The sequence below is a fragment of the Hemibagrus wyckioides genome, linkage group LG22, assembly GCF_019097595.1.
Source record: "Hemibagrus wyckioides isolate EC202008001 linkage group LG22, SWU_Hwy_1.0, whole genome shotgun sequence".
Taxonomy (NCBI): Eukaryota; Metazoa; Chordata; class Actinopteri; order Siluriformes; family Bagridae; genus Hemibagrus; species Hemibagrus wyckioides.
In genome coordinates, this window is record NC_080731.1 from 7,288,564 (window position 1) to 7,308,737 (window position 20,174).

General features: G+C 38.8%; 1 protein-coding gene across 3 annotated transcripts in view; it reads right to left on the reverse strand.

Annotated features, from left to right (window-relative positions):
- The window catches only part of arid3c (AT rich interactive domain 3C (BRIGHT-like)), a 57,321-nt gene extending 44,463 nt beyond the window's left edge, over window positions 1-12,858 (reverse strand). The window contains exons 1-3 of one of the 3 annotated variants that reach the window (XM_058375467.1): window positions 12,555-12,858; window positions 11,386-11,976; window positions 4,161-4,262 (exon numbers count right to left, since the gene is read on the reverse strand). In XM_058375467.1, coding sequence (XP_058231450.1) covers window positions 4,161-4,262; window positions 11,386-11,976; window positions 12,555-12,593 — 732 coding nt within the window. In that variant the 5' untranslated portion in view covers window positions 12,594-12,858. The remainder of the gene's footprint in view (window positions 1-4,160; window positions 4,263-11,385; window positions 11,977-12,554) is intronic. The other 2 variants (XM_058375466.1, XM_058375468.1) reach the window with 2 other exon arrangements.
- Between the last annotated feature and the right edge of the window lie 7,316 nt (window positions 12,859-20,174).

Here is a 20,174-nt window from a genome sequence, read left to right on the forward strand (position 1 = left end):
GGGAATAGTGGTGGTGGTGGTGGTGGTTGGGGGTTAAGGGGGGGGGTGCCATTTCCTTCCTGCAGGAGGACGGGTCTGACCAGTATTGTGTAAGCAGATGGTGAAGATATCATGGCAAAAGTATACCTCCACCAGGGCCTCTATTCACGTTCCATCAAAAAAGAAGAACCCTGTGATTGTCATCTAATCCGCTCGGGGCCCACACCCAAATGAAAGCACTTCCCCTTGTTGTTAGCTGAAACACTGCACGGACTCCTGTGCATTAAAAATCAGCCGTTATATAAACAAAACTGGTTTTGGAGAACTGTAACAGACCCCCCCCCCCAAAAAAAAAACCCAAAAGATCTTTTTTTTTTTTTTTTCCAAATTTGTATTAGCGCTAAAAGCCAGTGTTATCACACCCTTATCACAGCCACAACCTTAGCACATCTTGTTTAACCAAAAAGGAGAAGCTTAATTCACATAAGTACATGCTTTCCATTTGGCGGAGTATGTGACACCTATTCATGGAAAGTGCTGCTCTGCAATAAAGCAGCGAAGTTCGTTAGTATAATGTGTGGACGGGGAAACCATATAAGGCATTACACGTTGACCTTTTCGAGCTCAAGAGCACACGATCTGTAGGATATATCTATTATTTATGGATAGAGTAATACATGTGGTTATATATTATGAATGTTATGCTCCATGTAACCGCAAAAGCCCATGATCTCTCCGAAGTCTAATGTACATGCACTGAACTAACACATGTGAGCCCTTTTATGAGTCAGGCTGTATTTTCATGTATACTTATGTCTGAGAACGGCGTTAAATAAGAGTCGTATGGCTTTGCTGTAGATGATGGGAACACGAGTCCGGAGTTACCTGAGAGCACAACAACATTTCAACAGTCCATTCTTACAGCTGCTGACTAACATGTATACTGTATCCAAACGGAAACACGGGTAGATCAAATGATAAACACTATAAAAGGTGTGCCCCGTCCCACAACACTAAACATGTCCAAACTGCTAACATCTATTTTTAAATTGTATCTCAACTCATATCATCATTGCAGATTCATTCCAGTCAACCAATGACTTCCATGCACCACCAGTGATCCTTTTTTTTGCCCCCCCCCTACTTCTTTGATCTTTTAATGATCTCTGACCTAGTATGGAATCTATGAGCTGCGAACGCTGTTTTATGGCGAAGTGGAAGCGGGGGAGGGGGGCTTCAAGTAGGTCAAAGGGCATCAGATTCTGCTAATGCTAAACAGAAACAAAGTGTCAGCAAGCCTATGTTAGATTTCACAGAAGCAAATGCTGATTAAAACGGATCACGTTACTCTGCCATCTTAAAGGCGCAGGCACGTTTTTTTGTTTTTTCGCATTAGTGCTAGCTGCAGTTGTGTAATATCGTTCAGTCGTCTTACACAAACTTTACACCCGTCCTTTTAATCAAACCATTAATGTGACCGAGTCTCACCTCAGGCCACATAAAACTATACATTCTTGCCCATGCCTAAAAGTACCAGGGCTCTTAATTGTTCAGTGGGGTTCCTCAACAAATGACTTCCTCTCTGCTATCTGTTATAAAGTTTTATTGGTCTGCGATCACCCCCTAAAGAGGGGCCAGCTCGAGTGAACTAGCCTTACGCTCCATCTGAATAAACCCATGAACAACCCCAATCCTGTGTGGAAGTGCTGACTTGCTCCCAAACTATACAAGGCACCATTGGATTTCTCTCGCTTTTCTGTCCCCCCCCTTCCAAAAAAGGGTCAATATTGATCTTTCATCTCCCTTGTAATCCTTTTCCTGCTAAAGGTTTGTCACAGGCATTGAGGGTATAAGGGTGGAATTGGGGAAGGAAAACAAATCCATTACCTTGTCAAAATTCTATTTAACATCATTAGGCCTCGTTCTAGAAGATTTCCTCTGTGGATAGGACTGACTGCTTTTTAGAAGCATAGTTAATCATGCTTAACTGAAATGTCTAAAATATTTCTCCGGGACAGTAGTCAAATTCTTGTAGACTTCTTTTAATTGGGACTGAAGTCATTTTCAGACAAAACAGACAAACCTTGTTACTTTCTCTCCTATGTATTTTCCTGTTTTTAAGCAGACAAATGGACAAAAATAAAGTGAGGAGCTGCCATGGCTTGACTGGCCAAGGATGGACCAGATTAGGAGCTGTATCTGGTTTGTATTGATTTTGTGTGGACTTCAATCTAAATTTACTAATTGCTTCCTTGCCCGTATTCGAGGTTGGTGGCAACAAGTAGTGACTGTTTTACCACTAAGATGTCCACGGATATGTGCTCAAACCCAATTAATCGAAGTCCGTGCTATCACTCGGTAACCGGATCTTACTAGCAGACGACTAGCTTAGTATATATGTCATTTAAAATGAGAACGCATTTATTGCAAAGTATGATTATCATAAGATAATCAATTGTATATCTAGTAAAATCACTGCTATTACAATTATTTTATACTCTGTATTATAGTTTAGATTTATCTTTTCTAGCTACTTAAGTCTTAGCATTCAGTGACTACTTTATTAGGCTTATTTATGTACAGCAACAGGTAATAGCATCAAATGACATTGTGTAACTACTGCCATGTAATATTGTTTCTGTAGATTTCCATTGATCACAGGTTACTTAGGTAGTTGACTATTTTTAGCTCATTGCTACAATTGTCATGTGGAGCAGTGATACTGAGATTTCTTTTAAACCATATCAGTAGTCCAACAGTGACAGACATAGTACAGTTACGTTGATAAATTGTGTGTTACCTGTCAGTAATCATGCACATAAAACGTGACCTATATGCTAGATTCATTTGTTTATACTTGATAAGTGTTTTAACCCTGGTCAGGGTTTCTGTGGATCTGGAGCTTGTTCTGCTCGCAAGAGTGGACGTACCTAATAAAATGGCCAGCTGCTGTAGATTCAAGAAGGAGTTATATTTAAATATATAATATTAAAAAAAATCGTATAAAAGAAAAATGTTAGGATGTTAATTCAGTTAAAAAAATGTGTTTTTTGTCTGTATAGTGTAAAATGATCATGCAGAATGAGACACTGTTTTTGCACAAATTGTAATTTTGGTTCTGGTTTCTGAAATAAATTTGCTCTACATCTATGTGTTCTAGTTATAAGCAGTTATAAGCCATCCATCTGAATATGCAGCTGAGGTAATTAAGAAAAAGAGAGACGTGGGACTAAGTAGATTTTAAAACAGTGTCAGTGTTACAGCTACTGTGTCTCTGTTACTGAAGTGCTTTCAGCCATCATAAGTTAACTTCAGTTTTCGTTCGAAATGCATCATTGTTCCCATCAGGCCTGATAAATCATTTGTACAGCTGCTGGAGATGAATGGGGTGCAGGGGTGAAAATCTGTTAAACAAACAGCCCCCAGCTTCTAGTATAGCCTATTAACCATGGCCTGTTTCTCTGCTGGGAAATAGCACTGCCTTCCCCCTGACGCACAACTCTTTTAGCACGTGGGTGTTAGTGTATCCCCGTTTTGAGCTAAACAAAAGTCAATTAGTTCCATGGCAAGAGAATGTTTTTAAGGGTTTTTAAGGAGAACTGAAACGAGATACGACTTTGCCTGGCAATTGCCTGCGGGACAAAAGTAGAGACTGGGATTGAGAATTCTTTTGTCAAGGTAGGGGGAGTGGTATCACATGGCTGTGGAATCCAGACTCTAATTGACCCCTGAATTCATCGGAGGCCATTAAAAACAAAGCGGGCCCTCTCACCTTCATGTGGGCTGAGAACTAAATAAGTAAGACATGCTTGAGGCAGATGAGCTGCAGTAATTCATGATGTCTGGATCCTGGATTTGAACGAGGGATGACACCTGAGCAACTTGATGTATCTTTGTAAAGTTTGGACTTAAATGCATGATATCAACAGAATAGCTTTCATTCTTCATTCAAACAGGTTGAAGTACTGTATATCATCATGCAGAGATTAATTTTAACCTGTTCATTTTTAGTTATTGAGTTGAACCAAGGATTGCTATTGTTAGTTCTCTTGACTGTCACTATGTTAGATGGCTACAACTAGTTAGACTAGTAAAACTTTTCTCATTGTAAAGCAGGGGGTGGGGTGTGAGTGAGACTCAAGTGACAGAAACGGGGAGTGTGACGGGGGATTTTTACTAACCTCCTGAATCAGAGACGACGAGCCACCACCACCACCACCACCACCGCGGAAAGGAACACTTGAATTACCCGCCTCGCTCCCAGGCTGGCTGTCTTTGCCTGACTGAACACATGTCAAGGGCACAGTTGAAATCATGGCAAGTGGTGTTTACTCACAGAGCATCCATATTTGAGCCTTACATACAATATATACACCATCATTTCTGTGTAAGTCCATTAAAGAGCAAATGAAAAAAAAAAAAAACCATAAAAGTGGATAAAAATGCATTTGTTATAGTTTTGTTTTTTATTCTATGGTTACATTGTGCCAAAGTGTGCCATAAAAATGACGCAAAAATGATCATGGTTGCTTTCCTTTTCCCTCTTCCACTCAGCTTCCTTTTTCACCTCCCTCTCCTCCAGTTGCAAAGGGATCAGTTGCTAAACTGAATTAGCAGGCCACTCAATCATCAAAACAAACAGACCTCCTCTGTTAGTGACATTAGCAGCGAGGTAATTCACTTATGTTACACCGGACGGCCCCTCTGCAGCACAGTCAATGCTCTGGTAGATTTGCATTCAAGGTTAAAAAATCCACACAATTCACATCATTCATGCCCTGGATGTTGCAAGCAGCGAAAATGCTAGCATGCACTTAACATCCTGACCACTCTGGAAATTTCCTTTCTGTTAACTATAAGGGTTTGAGCAAAATATAGATTAAATCCAACAAAAAGTAATAGTTACTACTGGAGAGTTTGCTTGTATTCATTTGTAGTCTTTAACCGCGACACATAATGATTTCACCAGTTTGTTTCGCTAATGTGAGCATAGACCTGTGGACATTTCTGAGAACCTGTCCTGGATTATTTTGACATTTAGTATGTGTTCCTAATTTATTCATTTATACGAGCTGCATTTCCAAGAAAATATGTCCAGTATGTCCAAGTGGCTGTTAATTAACATTTGAACAAATATTTGTTAATGATGGTCACTGTGAACTCATTCCCCCTTCACATCCCACCCTCCCACTCTTGACGTTGTTCCGGTGCCTACAGCCCACGCAAACCAATCAGGCTGCTGTAACTCAATAAATTGGTGCGTGTTTGTGTGGGGGTGGTTGAGGAAGCTAATCCTGGAGATGTGAATATCTGATGCTGCCCCTCAGCCTGGATACGCCATGCTTGATTCCTGTCCTATCTTATGTTACCAGTCCTTCCTGTAATTAACGCTGACATGCAGGGCCATATGGAGCGAGACCGATGACATGCGACCTGAGCTCCCTTCTGTATCACTACTGTAGGCATAGGAATGTTTTTATTTATATCATCTGGATATTAAGCAATTTAATGCACATGTTGGGTAGCTGGTTGGAATTTAAAAAGCTCAGCAAGACTGAAAACTTCATATAATAATTGATGAAAAATCCTTTTTGATTAACTAGATTACCAGCACTTAAAAATGTAAAAGTTAAAATGTGGCTGTTTCAATAATCACCATCTCTTTATACCAAATAAGTCACTCCTACTTTTACTGGTTATGTAATGGGCAATGTGCACACATATTAACTTAGATATGGATAGTTTCAGGTTGTACCACACTGTTTGAAAAGCAATAAAAAGGTCATTCTCGGTAAAGAAAAAAAGGAAACCCCATGAGGATGACAAATCTTCAGATCGTCACATGGGAATTCACATATCAAATAATAATGCTGGGATTTTCCCAGAGTTTTCACAGGCGTTGTGTGCACATTTTATTAAAGGTCACATCATAAATACATGGCATTAGCAGGCAGTATGGGTGAGACCATAATAATACATATCCTACAACAATGACATCTTCAGGAGTCCAAAATAGTTGAACTATAATTCCATCGTTGTCATTCCAGTTAAAAGGTTTCGCTGTCATGCAATCTGGCTACTACATCTCTCTGTATCTCAAAGCTATCAGGATTTTTGTCCTGTAAGTGTATGTGCCCAAAAAACTCAACTGAGCATGGTCATTTTCAAAACTAGCCAAGACTAACCTATGACGTCTATAGCACAATGACTTTATGTAAAAGTGGCATTCATTTGCTTACTAAAATCAAAGCAGTGTGTCATCTGATCTCCCTCTGCATTTGTGTATTACTTTGACTGCCGGTGGCCAAAACACCTCTAACTCAGAATAGTTGCGTGCCTAATGGCGTTTTCTCAGGACTAACGCACAATCAAGCTGCGCAACCCCCAATTCAAAGCCACAGCTTTATAATCCCTTGACACCAGGTTAGAGGAAACCACACAGCTACTGTTAAACTCTGACTAACGATGCCATGTGGCCTTCGCACTGCTCAGTATCACACCTCGCTCTCAGAATTAGGGTAGGGATCTGGACATGTGTTTTAAAAAAAAGCACTCCAGACCATTAACTAGACCAGGGAATGAAAATAAAGGTTTCAGTGAAGATTTAAATCATACTTTTAGCCTTTAAATCACATTCAGATTACCAACGGTGATAAAGATTGCAATGAAGTTTTGGGGCCAACTACTTAGTTGGTGAAAACTATTTATAAACTATCTTTTTTAGTGCAGCACTCAAAATCTTTCATGAGGTATAGTGACTTTTTCCCTCAACAACAATAACCAATAAAATATCCAACAAAAAAAAAACAAAACAAGTTTACTACTGTTAGCTATGCTAATGTTAACGCTTCATAAAAATACTTTCTCCTAACTTGTTTAGTAACATTCTGGGTAGTGCTGTTATGTTATAAAAATGTTTTCTGCCCTTAGAATTTTTCATTTATTCTTTTTTTATTTAGTATTAATGGTAGTAGTAGCAGCAGCCTGCTAGTCTAACAGTCCATTAGCTAGTTACAGACCAAACTCAGTGAAGTTGATACTTGTGTTAGAATGGAACGTGATAGTTTATAGATATAAAGCATAACAGAATAAGTAACAAGAGTAAAAAAAAAATAAAAGAAAAGAGTAACGTTATGTAAATGTACCCACTTCCCTATAAGCACAAATGTAGATGTATGATAGCACGTTTTAGCTGACGCAGAGCCTTTTATCAGCCAGGGCATATTAAAGAGGAAGAAAGGGTCAGGAAAGTCAATGTCTAGAAGTTCATTTTTATCGGAAGTGAATGCATTTGCCCTTTGAAAAATTGCGAGAGAAAAAAAAGACTAGTTTTTATTTGACTAAAGGACAAGAAAATAAAGTTCAGGAAAAATTACAACGTGAAAACATCAGGTAATTTTTCATTGTAGTTTTTGGTCAAATTAAATCGCCAGCTCAATTAAATATGACTAAAAAAAGATAAATCAAGACGAATTAACATTGGCTGCAAATACAAAATTGTAGTTAGCTTTACCGTGATTATAAATGTAAGCCAGTCTTTAAAATCTCACACACACACAAAAAGGGGATTGCATAAACTGACCTGGCTGGCCCAGTGACTTCGGGGAGTTTTTGCAATACTGGGCTAGCACAAATAAAAATCTAACACTCACATAGAGGAAGGCTGTTCAAACAAGCCAGTCAGGCTGTGTTTTTAATGAATAAGGAGCCATTTGCTGACAAAACACAAGCGCTTCAATGGCACATTGTGTCCCCAAAGGCGTTTTATTGGCACTCCTTGCTTGAGTTATGGTGAAAAAGTTCCATGCATACTTTCACTGACAGAGCTTGAATGAAGAGCTGGGCTTTGACAAACACAGCTTTAGGACCGAGTGCTCTGACGAGAGGCCAGTCACCCAGCAACAAGCGAGATTTATTTTTTTGCTGCTTATCGATGAGCTGCTGATCTGAGGCCAGTGTTTAAAAACAGTGTCTCGGGAGTGTAGATAATACGGCTTTTGTTTTATAACAAGCAATTTTTCCTACAATGTCAAGAATTCTGATAAACATTGCCATTTATTTTATTTGGAATATGTGCCATCAGTGGAAATGCTTATAGTCAGAAGGCCAGGCTGAGACTCCATAGGACATTACTGCTACTGCTGCTGGGTAAAAAAAAAAAAAAAAAAAATCAGTGACCTCCTCCTTGTCATATAAAAGCTTTTGTTCCTTGCGTATGTTTCAGGCCACATTCTGTGCAGCTTAATGACTTTCTGGACTCTATGGCATGGCCAAAGCTCCACAACCAAACAGAAAAGGTTACCAAAGCTGAACTGGTAAACTCCATAACAAAAATCTTCTGTAATGCGTGTCTGTCCATGTGTGTCTTAAAAAATAAGATGGACTGATTACTTAAAAAATATGACAATACAGAGAATCAGGAGTAAAAGACTGGTCTAGCCAGCTTCCTTCTTCCACCGATCAGCCTCTTGGGTACAAGTGGGTACAGTTTGTCCTGTTATAATCGTACTGCAAAATAGAGGATAGATATTATGAAACTCGTGCGTGTTATCAATGTTTGTTTAATCACAAAGTTTTGGCTTCCTGCCTAAGAAGGAACTTCTCCTTCCTTTCAGTGATTTCACAATTGCCTCATTTCCCTTTTTTTTTTGTCCAAGAAATGTTTTGCTACTATCTTCAGTTCCTCAGGGTGTGAATTAGATCACTGACAGCTGCTTTTATACTGAGGAATCTGTTTCATATCTCAGGAAGGTGTGCAATGAAAGCTACAGCGGGCGTTTTAAAAATGTTCAGGTGGACCGCTTAGATCGTTCTATATACAATTTTATAGAACCGTAGCCATAATAACACATAAGACTACATTACCCTTACAAACAAATACTACCTAGCTTTTAGAGCTAACACTTTCAGAGTTAAGAAGACAGCCATTAGCCCAGATCTGCCAAAGCAAACAAAAGAGGGAAACACAAACCTCTCTGCAGGCTTCTGTAGTGAAATCATACACCGATGCTGCCTACCCATCACCCCTTCATCAATTCCCAGCCCCCTCTAAAGCCTTGTTATGGGGGAAAAAAACATTCTGTGAGTTTTTAGTGTTTGCAAAACATGGCATCAGGATGACAAGGACCATGGGGAGATCTAACCTGAGCCTTGAATCCAAAGGTCAGTTTAGACTGAACAATCAAACAAGTTTCCTGTTCATGGAGGAGAAGATGCACATTCTGTTTTACTGGAGCACTTGTTATAAGCAGAATGATTGTAATGGGATTTTTAAAGGTTGACAGATTAACCTTTTATCACCAAGTTAAAGGGAGGATAGAACTAATCACCTCGTATTGAAAAAAGCATAATGCTTACCAGTATTCGATTTTAGCCCCATGCTCAGAGTGCGCTTTTGAATATAAATATATATAAATATACACTACAAATAAAATAATTCAGCCAATCATAAAATTGGCTTATGAGAGCTATTTGAGTGAGTAAATGTGAACATCTGCAGTGGGTGTTCCTCTTTGTGGACACACACACACATGCGCACACGTGCACATTTGTATGGCTGGATTATGTTGAAGTATGCAGTTTGCTCTCGTTTCGTAATGGCTTGGCTGCTAGCCGACTCACACGCTGCAAGAGACGGAGATTCCAGCATTTTTGGTCAAGAGCCAGACTGGAATGTCACCAACTCTAGTTTTCTGCACTCTTGCCAAAACCTCCACGCAACTTTTCACCTCTTTTTTCGTCACTAACCCCACTCTTTTTTTTTAAAAAGAAAATCAGTCATTATACGGCAGACACTTCCACTTTTGTTTTTGCCCTTTGAGCCTCTCATGGTTTGAGGTTTTTACTAATGTACTGTCTTATAAACTAAGATCAAATCATAATAAAACATAAAAAACCACATATGTATATGTACTCCTAAACTGAATCTGTCTTATTCGTCGTCAATTATTTATCGTTAATCAGGGGGGAAATGACTTAGTGCATGTAGAAAAAAGGAATAATTGATGAGAGATACGACTTGTTTTGTTTAGAACTGTTGTCTTTCCTGCTCAAAAGTCAAACAGTGCTTAATCTCGCAAAGCAAAACAGACAAGCCGCCTTTAGTCCCTGTCATAAATGCAAAGATAAGAAAGGTGGTTACTGTGTGCAATGAAATCCCCCCCTCCCTTAAAGCCACATCTTGTTCTTATTTCAGAGTGTCATTTATTGCCTTTAAATTTGGTTTTCTTGTGCAATGTCAAAAACAGGCAGTATACCGGCTCCACTGAGTCTGCCAAATGTCACAGCCATCGCTTTCATTGTTTGTTTTGTTACAGTATCTTAAATCTGATCAAAAATTGCTTCTTTAAACTACTGTGAAATGTATTATTGGTGCAGTGTATTTATCTCAAATGGAAACAGTTTGCATTTCAAACAGCTATAATTAGGCTTTTTGATATAATGCTTGCTATTTGAGAAGCATATATAAAACCATACAAAAACGTTGTTTCCTTCACATTTAATGTATTAAATCCAACGATTCAACCATGCACTGTATTTTTAATACGGTGCAGAGATTTTTAAATATATTACTCAGAGTAATAAAATACTTTATGCCATATCTTACACATTAGTGTTCCACGGAGAGCTGATTTCAGAATAAGAATAAGAAGAGGGGATCCTACAGCCTCATGTTCCATTATGTGACCCTCAATTAAAGCTAATACTCTTATTTGAATTTCATTTCTACGCTTAAATTACACCGGTGCATACGCTAATGCAGCCCCTAATGTACATTTCTCATTTAGCCCTGGCTGAGGATGATCTGTCATAAATAAAGAATGAAAAGTCCATCCAGGCCCACTCCATATAGATCTGAGTTAGCTTAAGAGCTTGGCCCTTGTTGTATCAATCAAAATTATCCTCAGGGAACACACTTGAGCCATCGTCTAGGGAAGATTAGAGGAGCACTACAGCAGCATGATTTCATGCCATAACTCTGTGTTGTTAGCAGTGCATGCATTCAACTAAATGTATGTAAATATCTCCAGTTTTCTCTTATCAATTTGCAGAATAATTATCAGCAGAAAGGGCCTAATCATTAACAGAGATTAAATACAATGAAACGTTTTGTACAGAATGTGATGCACTGTAAAATGTGGATGTTTAGATAAGGAAAAGCAATAAAGTGTTGGTAGTAATCACTTTGCCACCAAAAAGTTCCTTTTTCAGAAATGTCAAGGATGCAGGAGGCAAAGCAGCCTCTCAGTATAATTCCCCAATGTTCAATCAACCCAAATGGCACTAATTTTTTACAGTACAATAACAGTGTTCAAACTTTTATTGTGTTTTGGTGTGTCCAGCACTTGAAAATGCATAACTGTTGCTTGTTTTTCTTTTGCTGTGCCACTGTTCATGCTGTCTTACCTGTTTAAACTGCTCCTCGTATGTCCACTCGTGGTGTTGAGGCTGCGCGTGCGGCGACTCGGGCTGCCGGACCGCCGTGTATGGAGCCTGAACTCTGGAGAGCGCATGCGCGCTTTTTGGAGACTCGGTTTCCCCGGCCTGGCGAGGCGGGTAGTGCGCCAGAGGTCCGTCGAAGTCGTCGCCGTCATTCGCGCTGTCTTCTCCCTCCATGTCTCTCTCATCTTCGTCATCGTCCAGAGCGGTGCGCTCGTCGTCCGCGTCCGAGTCATCGGTGGCGCGCCTAGCTGCTGCTGCCATCCTGTGCGCCGCCAGAGCTCCTCTCACCGATGCCTGGTAGTGGCGGAAAGCGAGCTCGTGTTGCTGCTGCTCGAAAACAGCCCTGATGTCCTTGTCCTTCTCGGCTTGGCTTCGCAGCTTTTCCTCGAGCGCCAAACGGGCCGCCTGCTGCCTCTGCAGGTTCTCCATGACAGCCTCGAGCTTCATGCCCGCGCCGCCGTGGGGTTGATGGGAGTGCGCGCCCGAGATGTGGCCGTGTGCACCGGGAGACGCCACCAGCAGCGGCAGCGGGGTTGCGGATGAAAAGGTGGCTTGCTGCACAGAGATAAATCAAGAACCTTAACACTAAAAAAAATAAAATAAATAAATGTAGGTAAACAAAACGTATCCAAATGCACGCGCAAACCTCCAAACGCCACCCAAGTTAGGACGGGATGCGCACGTGGAAGAGTCTTAAAAATGTGATTAATAAACAATAAAAAAAAAAAAAATCATGTCCTTTGTGTAAACAAAGGTAGGACTGTACCAAACAGGAAAATGTAGTCTCTTTATAGGCAAAACAGGCGCAAATTGCGACCAAAAAGTTGCAAATCATCAAACCTATGTTTGTATATGTGCGAAAGCAAAAGATTGAGAGTAAAGAGATGTGTTCGAGAATGATTAGAAGATATGAAACACTATTAAAGCTTATTATTTAAAGTCTCACAATGGTCTGATTACTGCTATACAATACTATAGACTTACGAGCAACCTCAAGGTAATGTAGACTACTGAAAACTGACAACAAAGATAGAATAAAGCCAAAACGCCGACCATAGCGCACGCCTAGATCTTTAGTTTGTTTGTTTGATTATTTGTTAAAAAAAAAATAAAAGATCACATCGGATGCTTACCAAGGCAGATTTAGTTGCTATGCTCGTGTTGTCAACCATGCTTCTTCCACCGTCAAAGGCAACGAATTGGCTCAAAACTCTCCCTCTTCAGCTGCAAGTCAGACGTCGCTGTAGTCCTGCTTCAACATCGAGCTGCTGCGATCGCGTGGAAATTTGTTGTGGGGGGGGGAATAACTCTCTTTCTATATATACATACAGTATATCGGATTTGAGTCGGCAGGGCGAGAAGCTTTCGGCAACAAGTGGCAAACTGTAGGTAGAATGACCTCTTGAGGCGAGAGAGATGAGCACCTCCCGCTACCGAGTGCCTTCCAACACGTCAATGAGTGATAAAACACCGAGGGCAGGGTCTAATACAACTAACCCAGGACACACACACACACACACCTACCTTGGTTTACTGATGAGACTCACACACTTGAACATTTGGACCCAAAATGATACTGTTTACAAGTTCGACAAATAATTAATATATTGATGATTAATTCATGCTGTCATTGCAATGGGTAATATTACTGCCTCACAACCCCTGTTTCCCTGGTTCAGGATATTGTCAGTGCATTTTTTACATAGTATTGCATGTTCTCCACACATGCATGCAGGTTTCCTCAGCGTTCTCTGGTTATCTCCCACAAGCAGGTACAGTAGGTGGATCAGCGGCGCTAAATTGTCCATTGTCCGATAAACCGAAGTGAAATCTCCCACCAGTGTTCTACATCCAGAGCGATCCGCTTCATCCAGGATGAAATGGTGAGTGAAGATGAATGAAAGAACAAGGCTTCATAATGCTTAATTAATACATTTCCTCAGTCTTCAGGTATCCAGAAATAACAAGCAACAAACAACAGCACACCCTATTCTAAACCCTAATTCGTGATATAAATAAAAATTATGCATACAATATGATCCTTTTCACCTGTGCTATGAAACATACTATTAATCATACAAAACACCTCTACACACAAATCTGAGTTAAGCCTTAATGACTGCTTTTCCTCTGTGTTTGAAGCCCCTGTGAGATCATCCTACCTATTTTTATAACATGATACCAATAAACCTGGTTGATTTGAATCAAAAGCAGCTTTGGTTTGTATTGTGAACTGCTAATTGTCCGAAAAATCATGTAGTCAGCGTGTTGTGTTGGTTAACTAACAGAATGAGTTAATAAGATGCTAATACTGAATTATTAACCTTATTAATGGCTATTCATATCTGACTCAGAGGCTGTTAATGTGTACACGTCATTATTCCTTGATGCACTAAGGAGAAGTATGTATTAACTCATCACTATAAAAGCATAGTTAAGTATTTATATATATATATATAGCTTATTTGTAGACCTTAGTGTAAAAAGATGCTAGGATTCTTACTTGTTTTAGTAGGAAAATTTTCTTTTAACCTTATTTTTAAAAACATATTGTAGACTATGGTCATAATTTGTATGTTCATGCTTCAGAAGTACACACTGGCTTCTGTTTTAAAGTTCATAACGACTGCCAAAAGCATCACTGCATCACTGCGATCTCTATCATGAGACTCGTTTACCTCCATTTTCAGTGCTGTTTTTGTATTTAAGCCTACTTGCTTCATAGCCTTTTAATCTGTAATGTTGCTATATTTTTCTGGCTTTTCCTAATAGTGCTCCATCATCATGGATGACTTATAGAAGCAAAAAGTGTAGAAACCTGTGCAATAACTCTCATGAACAGATTTTAAGCCATATTGGGGAACCGTTTCAGTATGGTATTGCTCTCTGGGTTTAAATGGTTTTACAGTGCTATTTATTATGCCATGTGCCTTCTTATCCAGGAAATCAAACAAACTATGTGCAAACTGATCAAACTATATTATGAGTTTAGTCAGTTCTTAATCACAGATATTATTATAATGAAGTGAAAGAGACCTTTTTGAGAATTTTTAGATTACTACTTTGTGTTTTTGATGTACGATATCATGATTGGTTGAAAACAAACAAACAAAAATCTATACTGAAATAGAAAAATCACAAAAACTTATAATGATAAACTTAAAATGAATGGCAAGTTTTTCTTTAATAATTTTCTAAAACTTTGATGACTTATAATAAGAACCACTGTCTTATTTAATAATACATAATAATGTAGTATATATAATATAGTATATCATAATAATTTTAATAATCAACCTCCTTGTTATATATTAGCGTTTGACATTAAAGGATCCCACCTAGAGTCATATAAACCGATCAGGCATAACATTATGAGCAGTGAAGTGAATAACACTGATGATCTCCTCATCATGGCATCTGTTAGTGGGTGGGATATATTAGGCAGCAAGTGAACATTTTGTCCTCAAAGTTGATGTGTTAGAAGCAGGAAGAATGGGCAAGCGTAAGGATTTGAGCGAGTTTGATGAAGGGCCAAATTGTGATGGCTAGACGACTGGATCAGAGCATCTCCAAAACTGCAGCTCTTGTGGGGTGTTCCCGGTCAGCAGTGGTCAGTATCTATCAAAAGTGGTCCAAAGAAGGAACAGTGGTGAACCGGCGACAGGATCATGGGCGGCCAAGGCTCTTTGATGCATGTGGGTAGAGAAGGCTGGCCCATGTGATCCAATCCAACAGACGAGCTACTGTTGCTCAGTTAATGTTGGTTCTGATAGAAAGGTGTCAGAATACATAGTGCATGACGGGTCAGGGATGTTCTGGCAGCAAAAGAGGGACCAACATAATATTAGGCAGGTGGTCATAATGTTATGCCTGGTCAGTGTATATGATAAGTGAGGTTTTTCTGATGCATTTATAAATATCTCAACTGCCATTGGCACAATAAACATGAAACATACCTATAATGATATTCATTTTCTTTCTTTTTTTTTTTTTTTTTTGCATTTTCAGCTAGAAATGTTTCATTAGAATTGAAAATTAAATTGAGTTGAAAAGTTTGCTGTGAATTTGTATCTGCGTCACGGTGCTACTGTATAACCAAATCACTTTTATTTGACCTAGAAACCTAATTAAAAAACATCTGTTGCTTTCATAGATGAGGTGATGGAATAAATTGATATATAATTGTGTTGTTTGTGTTTAGGAGGATGTTTATAAAATGATTTTGAGGTCAAACTATATTTAGGTGTGAACACATACAGAAACACTTTGCAGTGAGAACAGCAACATTGAGTCAACTACCTACAGAGCAGGTAATGAGTGAATAGTACAATATTTAATCTTACCCTAGAGCGCCATCTAGTGTTCATAAATATTATTTACATTATATTACTTGGGTTAATTATAATATATATATATATATATATATATATATATATATATATATATATATATATATATATATATATATATATATATATATATATATATATAACACAGAGGATTTTATTTTTACTTTTTTATTTATTAATCTTTTGTTTGTTTACTTGTTTGTTTAATGCTAATAATTTAAGGCTTAAGAATGAAGGAGATTTTAATAAAGAAGGGGTTTTCCCCCCAAGATTTTAAGGAAACGAGGAGATAGACAATTTTACATACAACAACGCCACAATTATTTTCTTTGATTCTTACAGAATGTTTTAAAGGTATTTGAAGAAATTAGGTGAGGCTAAGTAAGTACAATTGGACGACAATTTAAAAAGAAAACTAACAAAAAGTATCAGGCTGCTCGAACAACGACTGTACATAGTCTGTGAACTAGACTGAACTGCATTCCTCCTGATGATATATCCTCAGCTGGAGATGAGATGATGGTGTTGGTGAACACTGTCTAAAGCATCACTCCAAAATCTCAGCTAGGTCTTCAAATGAGTTGTGTATCATAGCATATGATTTATAGCATTTAATCACCAAGAAACAATTCAGTGTGTGTTTAGGCCACATAACGATAGAAGACACACACACTCACTCAACTGTGTGAACTGACCTGTTCCGAACTCGAGACTCCACACCTACATCTATTACTCCACCCACATTATAACTGTTTGTACATGCTTGTATTTGTACATCCTTGTATTTGTAGACTATTCAATTGCTGCTGTTGCTATTTTTGCACATTTCAAACTGCTGCTATGCATATGTTGACAAGCGTATATGTTTATACGAGCCCGCTTGTTTACAGTTCTTCTATTTTGAACATTTTTTGAGCTATTCTATCTATATTGTGCATTTTGTGTATGTGTCCTGTACTGTTTTGTGTTGTTTTTGGATGGTCTGTGTGCACTGTGTCTTTTGTATTGCACTGTTTGTATTACACAAGGTTGCACATATTGCACTTTATGTAGCTAGGAAAAAAAATACTATATAGAAAATACTTTCTGTCCCTAGCTTCTGTCCTTAGCTCTGTTTTGTTGTTTTTGTAGCTATATGTTGTTATGTAGGGTGGCACGGTGGGTTAGTGGTTAGCACGTTTGCCTCTGGGTTTGAGTCCCGCTCACTGTGTGTGTGGAGTGTGTGCATGTTCTCCCTGTGCTTGGTGGGTTTCCTCCCACAGTCCAAAGGCATGCTGATTGGAGTCTCTAAATTGCCCATAGTGTGAATGAGTGTGTGTGTGCCCTGTGATGGGTTGGTGCCTGATGACGCCTGAGATAGGCACAGGCGACCCGAGACCCGAGGATAGATCGGATAAGCGGTACAGACAATGAAATGAAATGTTGTTATGTTGTTTTATGTAGCCCCAGGGTCCTGGAGAAACGTCGTCTCATTTCACTATGTACTGCGTCAGCTATATACTGTATGGTCGAAATGACAATAAAAGCTTCTTGACTTGACTTGAGTTTGATAGGATGAAGATAATCACTCAGAAGATCTGTGTATAGAACTTTAGAGATGTAAGGTGCAAATGGATGAAAAAAAATCTGTACAAATTTCACATTATGTAGATACCAAAATTGACAAAAAAAAAAAAAAAAAGGAATACAGGTGGGGTTTAGTACCCATAAAACATGTACTACAAATAAAGGTGCCAGAAAAAGGGTCTTCAAGGTGACATCACTGTTGAACTAAATTCCTCAATCATATACTGTCTGTCAATCTTACACAAAACATAGTAATCACTTTCCATCAACATGTTGTGGATTTTTAACATAATGATAATAGTTACTGTGGATTTATGCATTTATTTTTATTCTAGTTCTCTGTGGCATTAAAAAAAAATGTTTAAGAGCCCGATAAGTGTTTTTCTGTAACCTCTCTCCCAAGAATCTTTTCTAGCACAGTTATTTTTACTGTTATTACAAAAAAAATAAATTGTACTGCTGGATCTAAAAATAATGTAGTTTTGATAATGCAACCATTTATTCAAAGACTGAAAGTGAAGCTGCCTGATATATATTTGGACAAATATTATAACCAAGTAGTAGTGTATAATATATATGTATTTAATGGCAAATCCTGACAGTATACAAGGTAAACCCTGTAGTGTTTGACAAAGCCTTTTACCATTAGAAGAATGGCTCACAGTCCTCCATGTAGAATACATCAATTCTGCATGTTTTTGACACCGGATATCAGCGTCTCCACTCTGAGCATAAGATAAAGTGCTCAGCTAAGGAAAGAACAATTGATGGAGGAAAGTAAAAGGACAGCAGATGGGGAAATCAATACTGATCAGGGATATTGATCACTGTGTGGAAATGGAAACAGGTTTGTCGAAGGACATTTATCAACTCAGCCTACTAGGAGACGAATCAAGCACATGATAATAGATGAACCACATTATGAACTTTGTTTGCATTATACGTCATGATGTATGCTGATACTAAAAAATGAGGAGAATGAATTTCCAGCAGTGAAATAATTCATCGTTAATTGAGTATTGGTTTAAACATATTTTTTTAACTTGAATTTGCTTCACACTCCTCACAGTTCGAGGTGTTCATATGCTGCACTGGTGATATTTTAATACATGAACAATCAATAATAAAAAGGATAATCATCTGGAATGAATCTTTCCTTTACATTTTAGTCAAACAGGCACAATGTTCTTTACTGTATTAAAAGACAAAGTAAATTGTGATGGCTAGACGACTGGATCAGAGCATCACACCATAACTGCAGCTCTTGTGGTGGTGTTCCCGGTCTGCAGTGGTCAGTATCTATCAAAAGTGGTCCAAGGAAGGAACAGTGGTGAATGAGTGACAGGGTCAAGTGCGGCCAAGGCTCATTGATGCACGTGGGGAGCGAAGGCTGGACCGTGTGATCCGATCCAACAGACGAGCTACTGTTGCTCAAATTGCGGTCAGGACTAGTTTGGCAGCAAACAGAATATTAGGCAGGTGGTCATAATGTTATGCCTGGTCGGTGTAGCACTGTGTATATGATGTAGATGGATGTGTTTCGGGGAAATGGCCAGCAGATGTCGCACATTTTCACTTGTGTAACCATTTTCTCTGTAGAGATTGTCAAGGCACTTCTAGGGCGATGCAGATTTTTTAATTGTAAAAAAAAAAAAAACATGACATCAATATTCACTCACTATCTGCTTTTTTTTACGAACACTATCATCAGTTCTTCATGTGCTTTACAGTTACTCCAGCAGCAGCAGCTAAACTCATAACTAGCTTGACTGCTAGCAATTTGGATCTATGGATTAACAGAGTCAATCATGCCCAGTTCTTTACCAAACCATCTGCATGTCACAGAATCGAGATCATTCATAATTCATCAGAGCAGATGACGGTTTTCCGATCTTCAGCTGTTTAGTTTTGGTTCCCATTGTGGCCTTTGATTCTTGTTCTTGGCTGACAGGACAGCGATGGATAGTTTTGATGGTTATATGAGTTTCTGTTGTCTAAATATCCTCTCAAACCTCCTCTGACCTCTGTACAGGTGTTCCAGGTATACAAGCAGGTGTTTCTGATAAAGTGGCCAGTGAGTATATTTGCAAAAATGCCACAAGCGTTAATACAGTTTATAATCATAAATAAACCAGAATGCTTATAATCACTCTAAAGCAAAAGGTTGTTCTCCTAATAAATAATTCAAATTAATATCATTTAACAGACACGGATATCCGGAACGTGTTTTTTATTCTCTCTCTCTCTCTCAAGCACTAAGCACTAATCTGAGAATACAATAAAGCTCAAACCTTTTAGGAGCGGAGTTAGTGTGGGAGTTGCTAAAGCAAAGAAAATAGAATACAAGTCAAGGATTTTTAAGGTCTGATCTCGTTCCTTGAGTGGTTAGTGAAGATGCAAGTGAAGAGGCTGTTTTCTTTGGGTCATGAGCGATGATGGGTCAACTCGAGCCCATGATTGTGGCTCGAATGGAACGTAGGACAGTATGGGCTTTATCGTGTAGGATGTTGCTGGTCTGTTTTTGGCTTTGTAGTCAAGCATCAGTGATTCATCCTGATGCTCTACTTCAGCTTGGAGCTTCTGTGCTTATGATTCACTTTTTTTTTTTGATGATCCCACATGGATACCTTAAAGATCATCATTTCCAAGAAACAACCTTTCTTCAGTGGTTAACTCATCTGGATACCAAAGACTCAAACCTTTAATCATCTTTTGCTCATCACTACATGCTCATACTGACCGCCATTTCAGCACACTTTGTACTGTTTGTCTTCACTTTGTTGATTTATAGTCTTCCTGTCTAGAGTCACCCAGAAGAGGATGTGTTCTCTTCTGAGT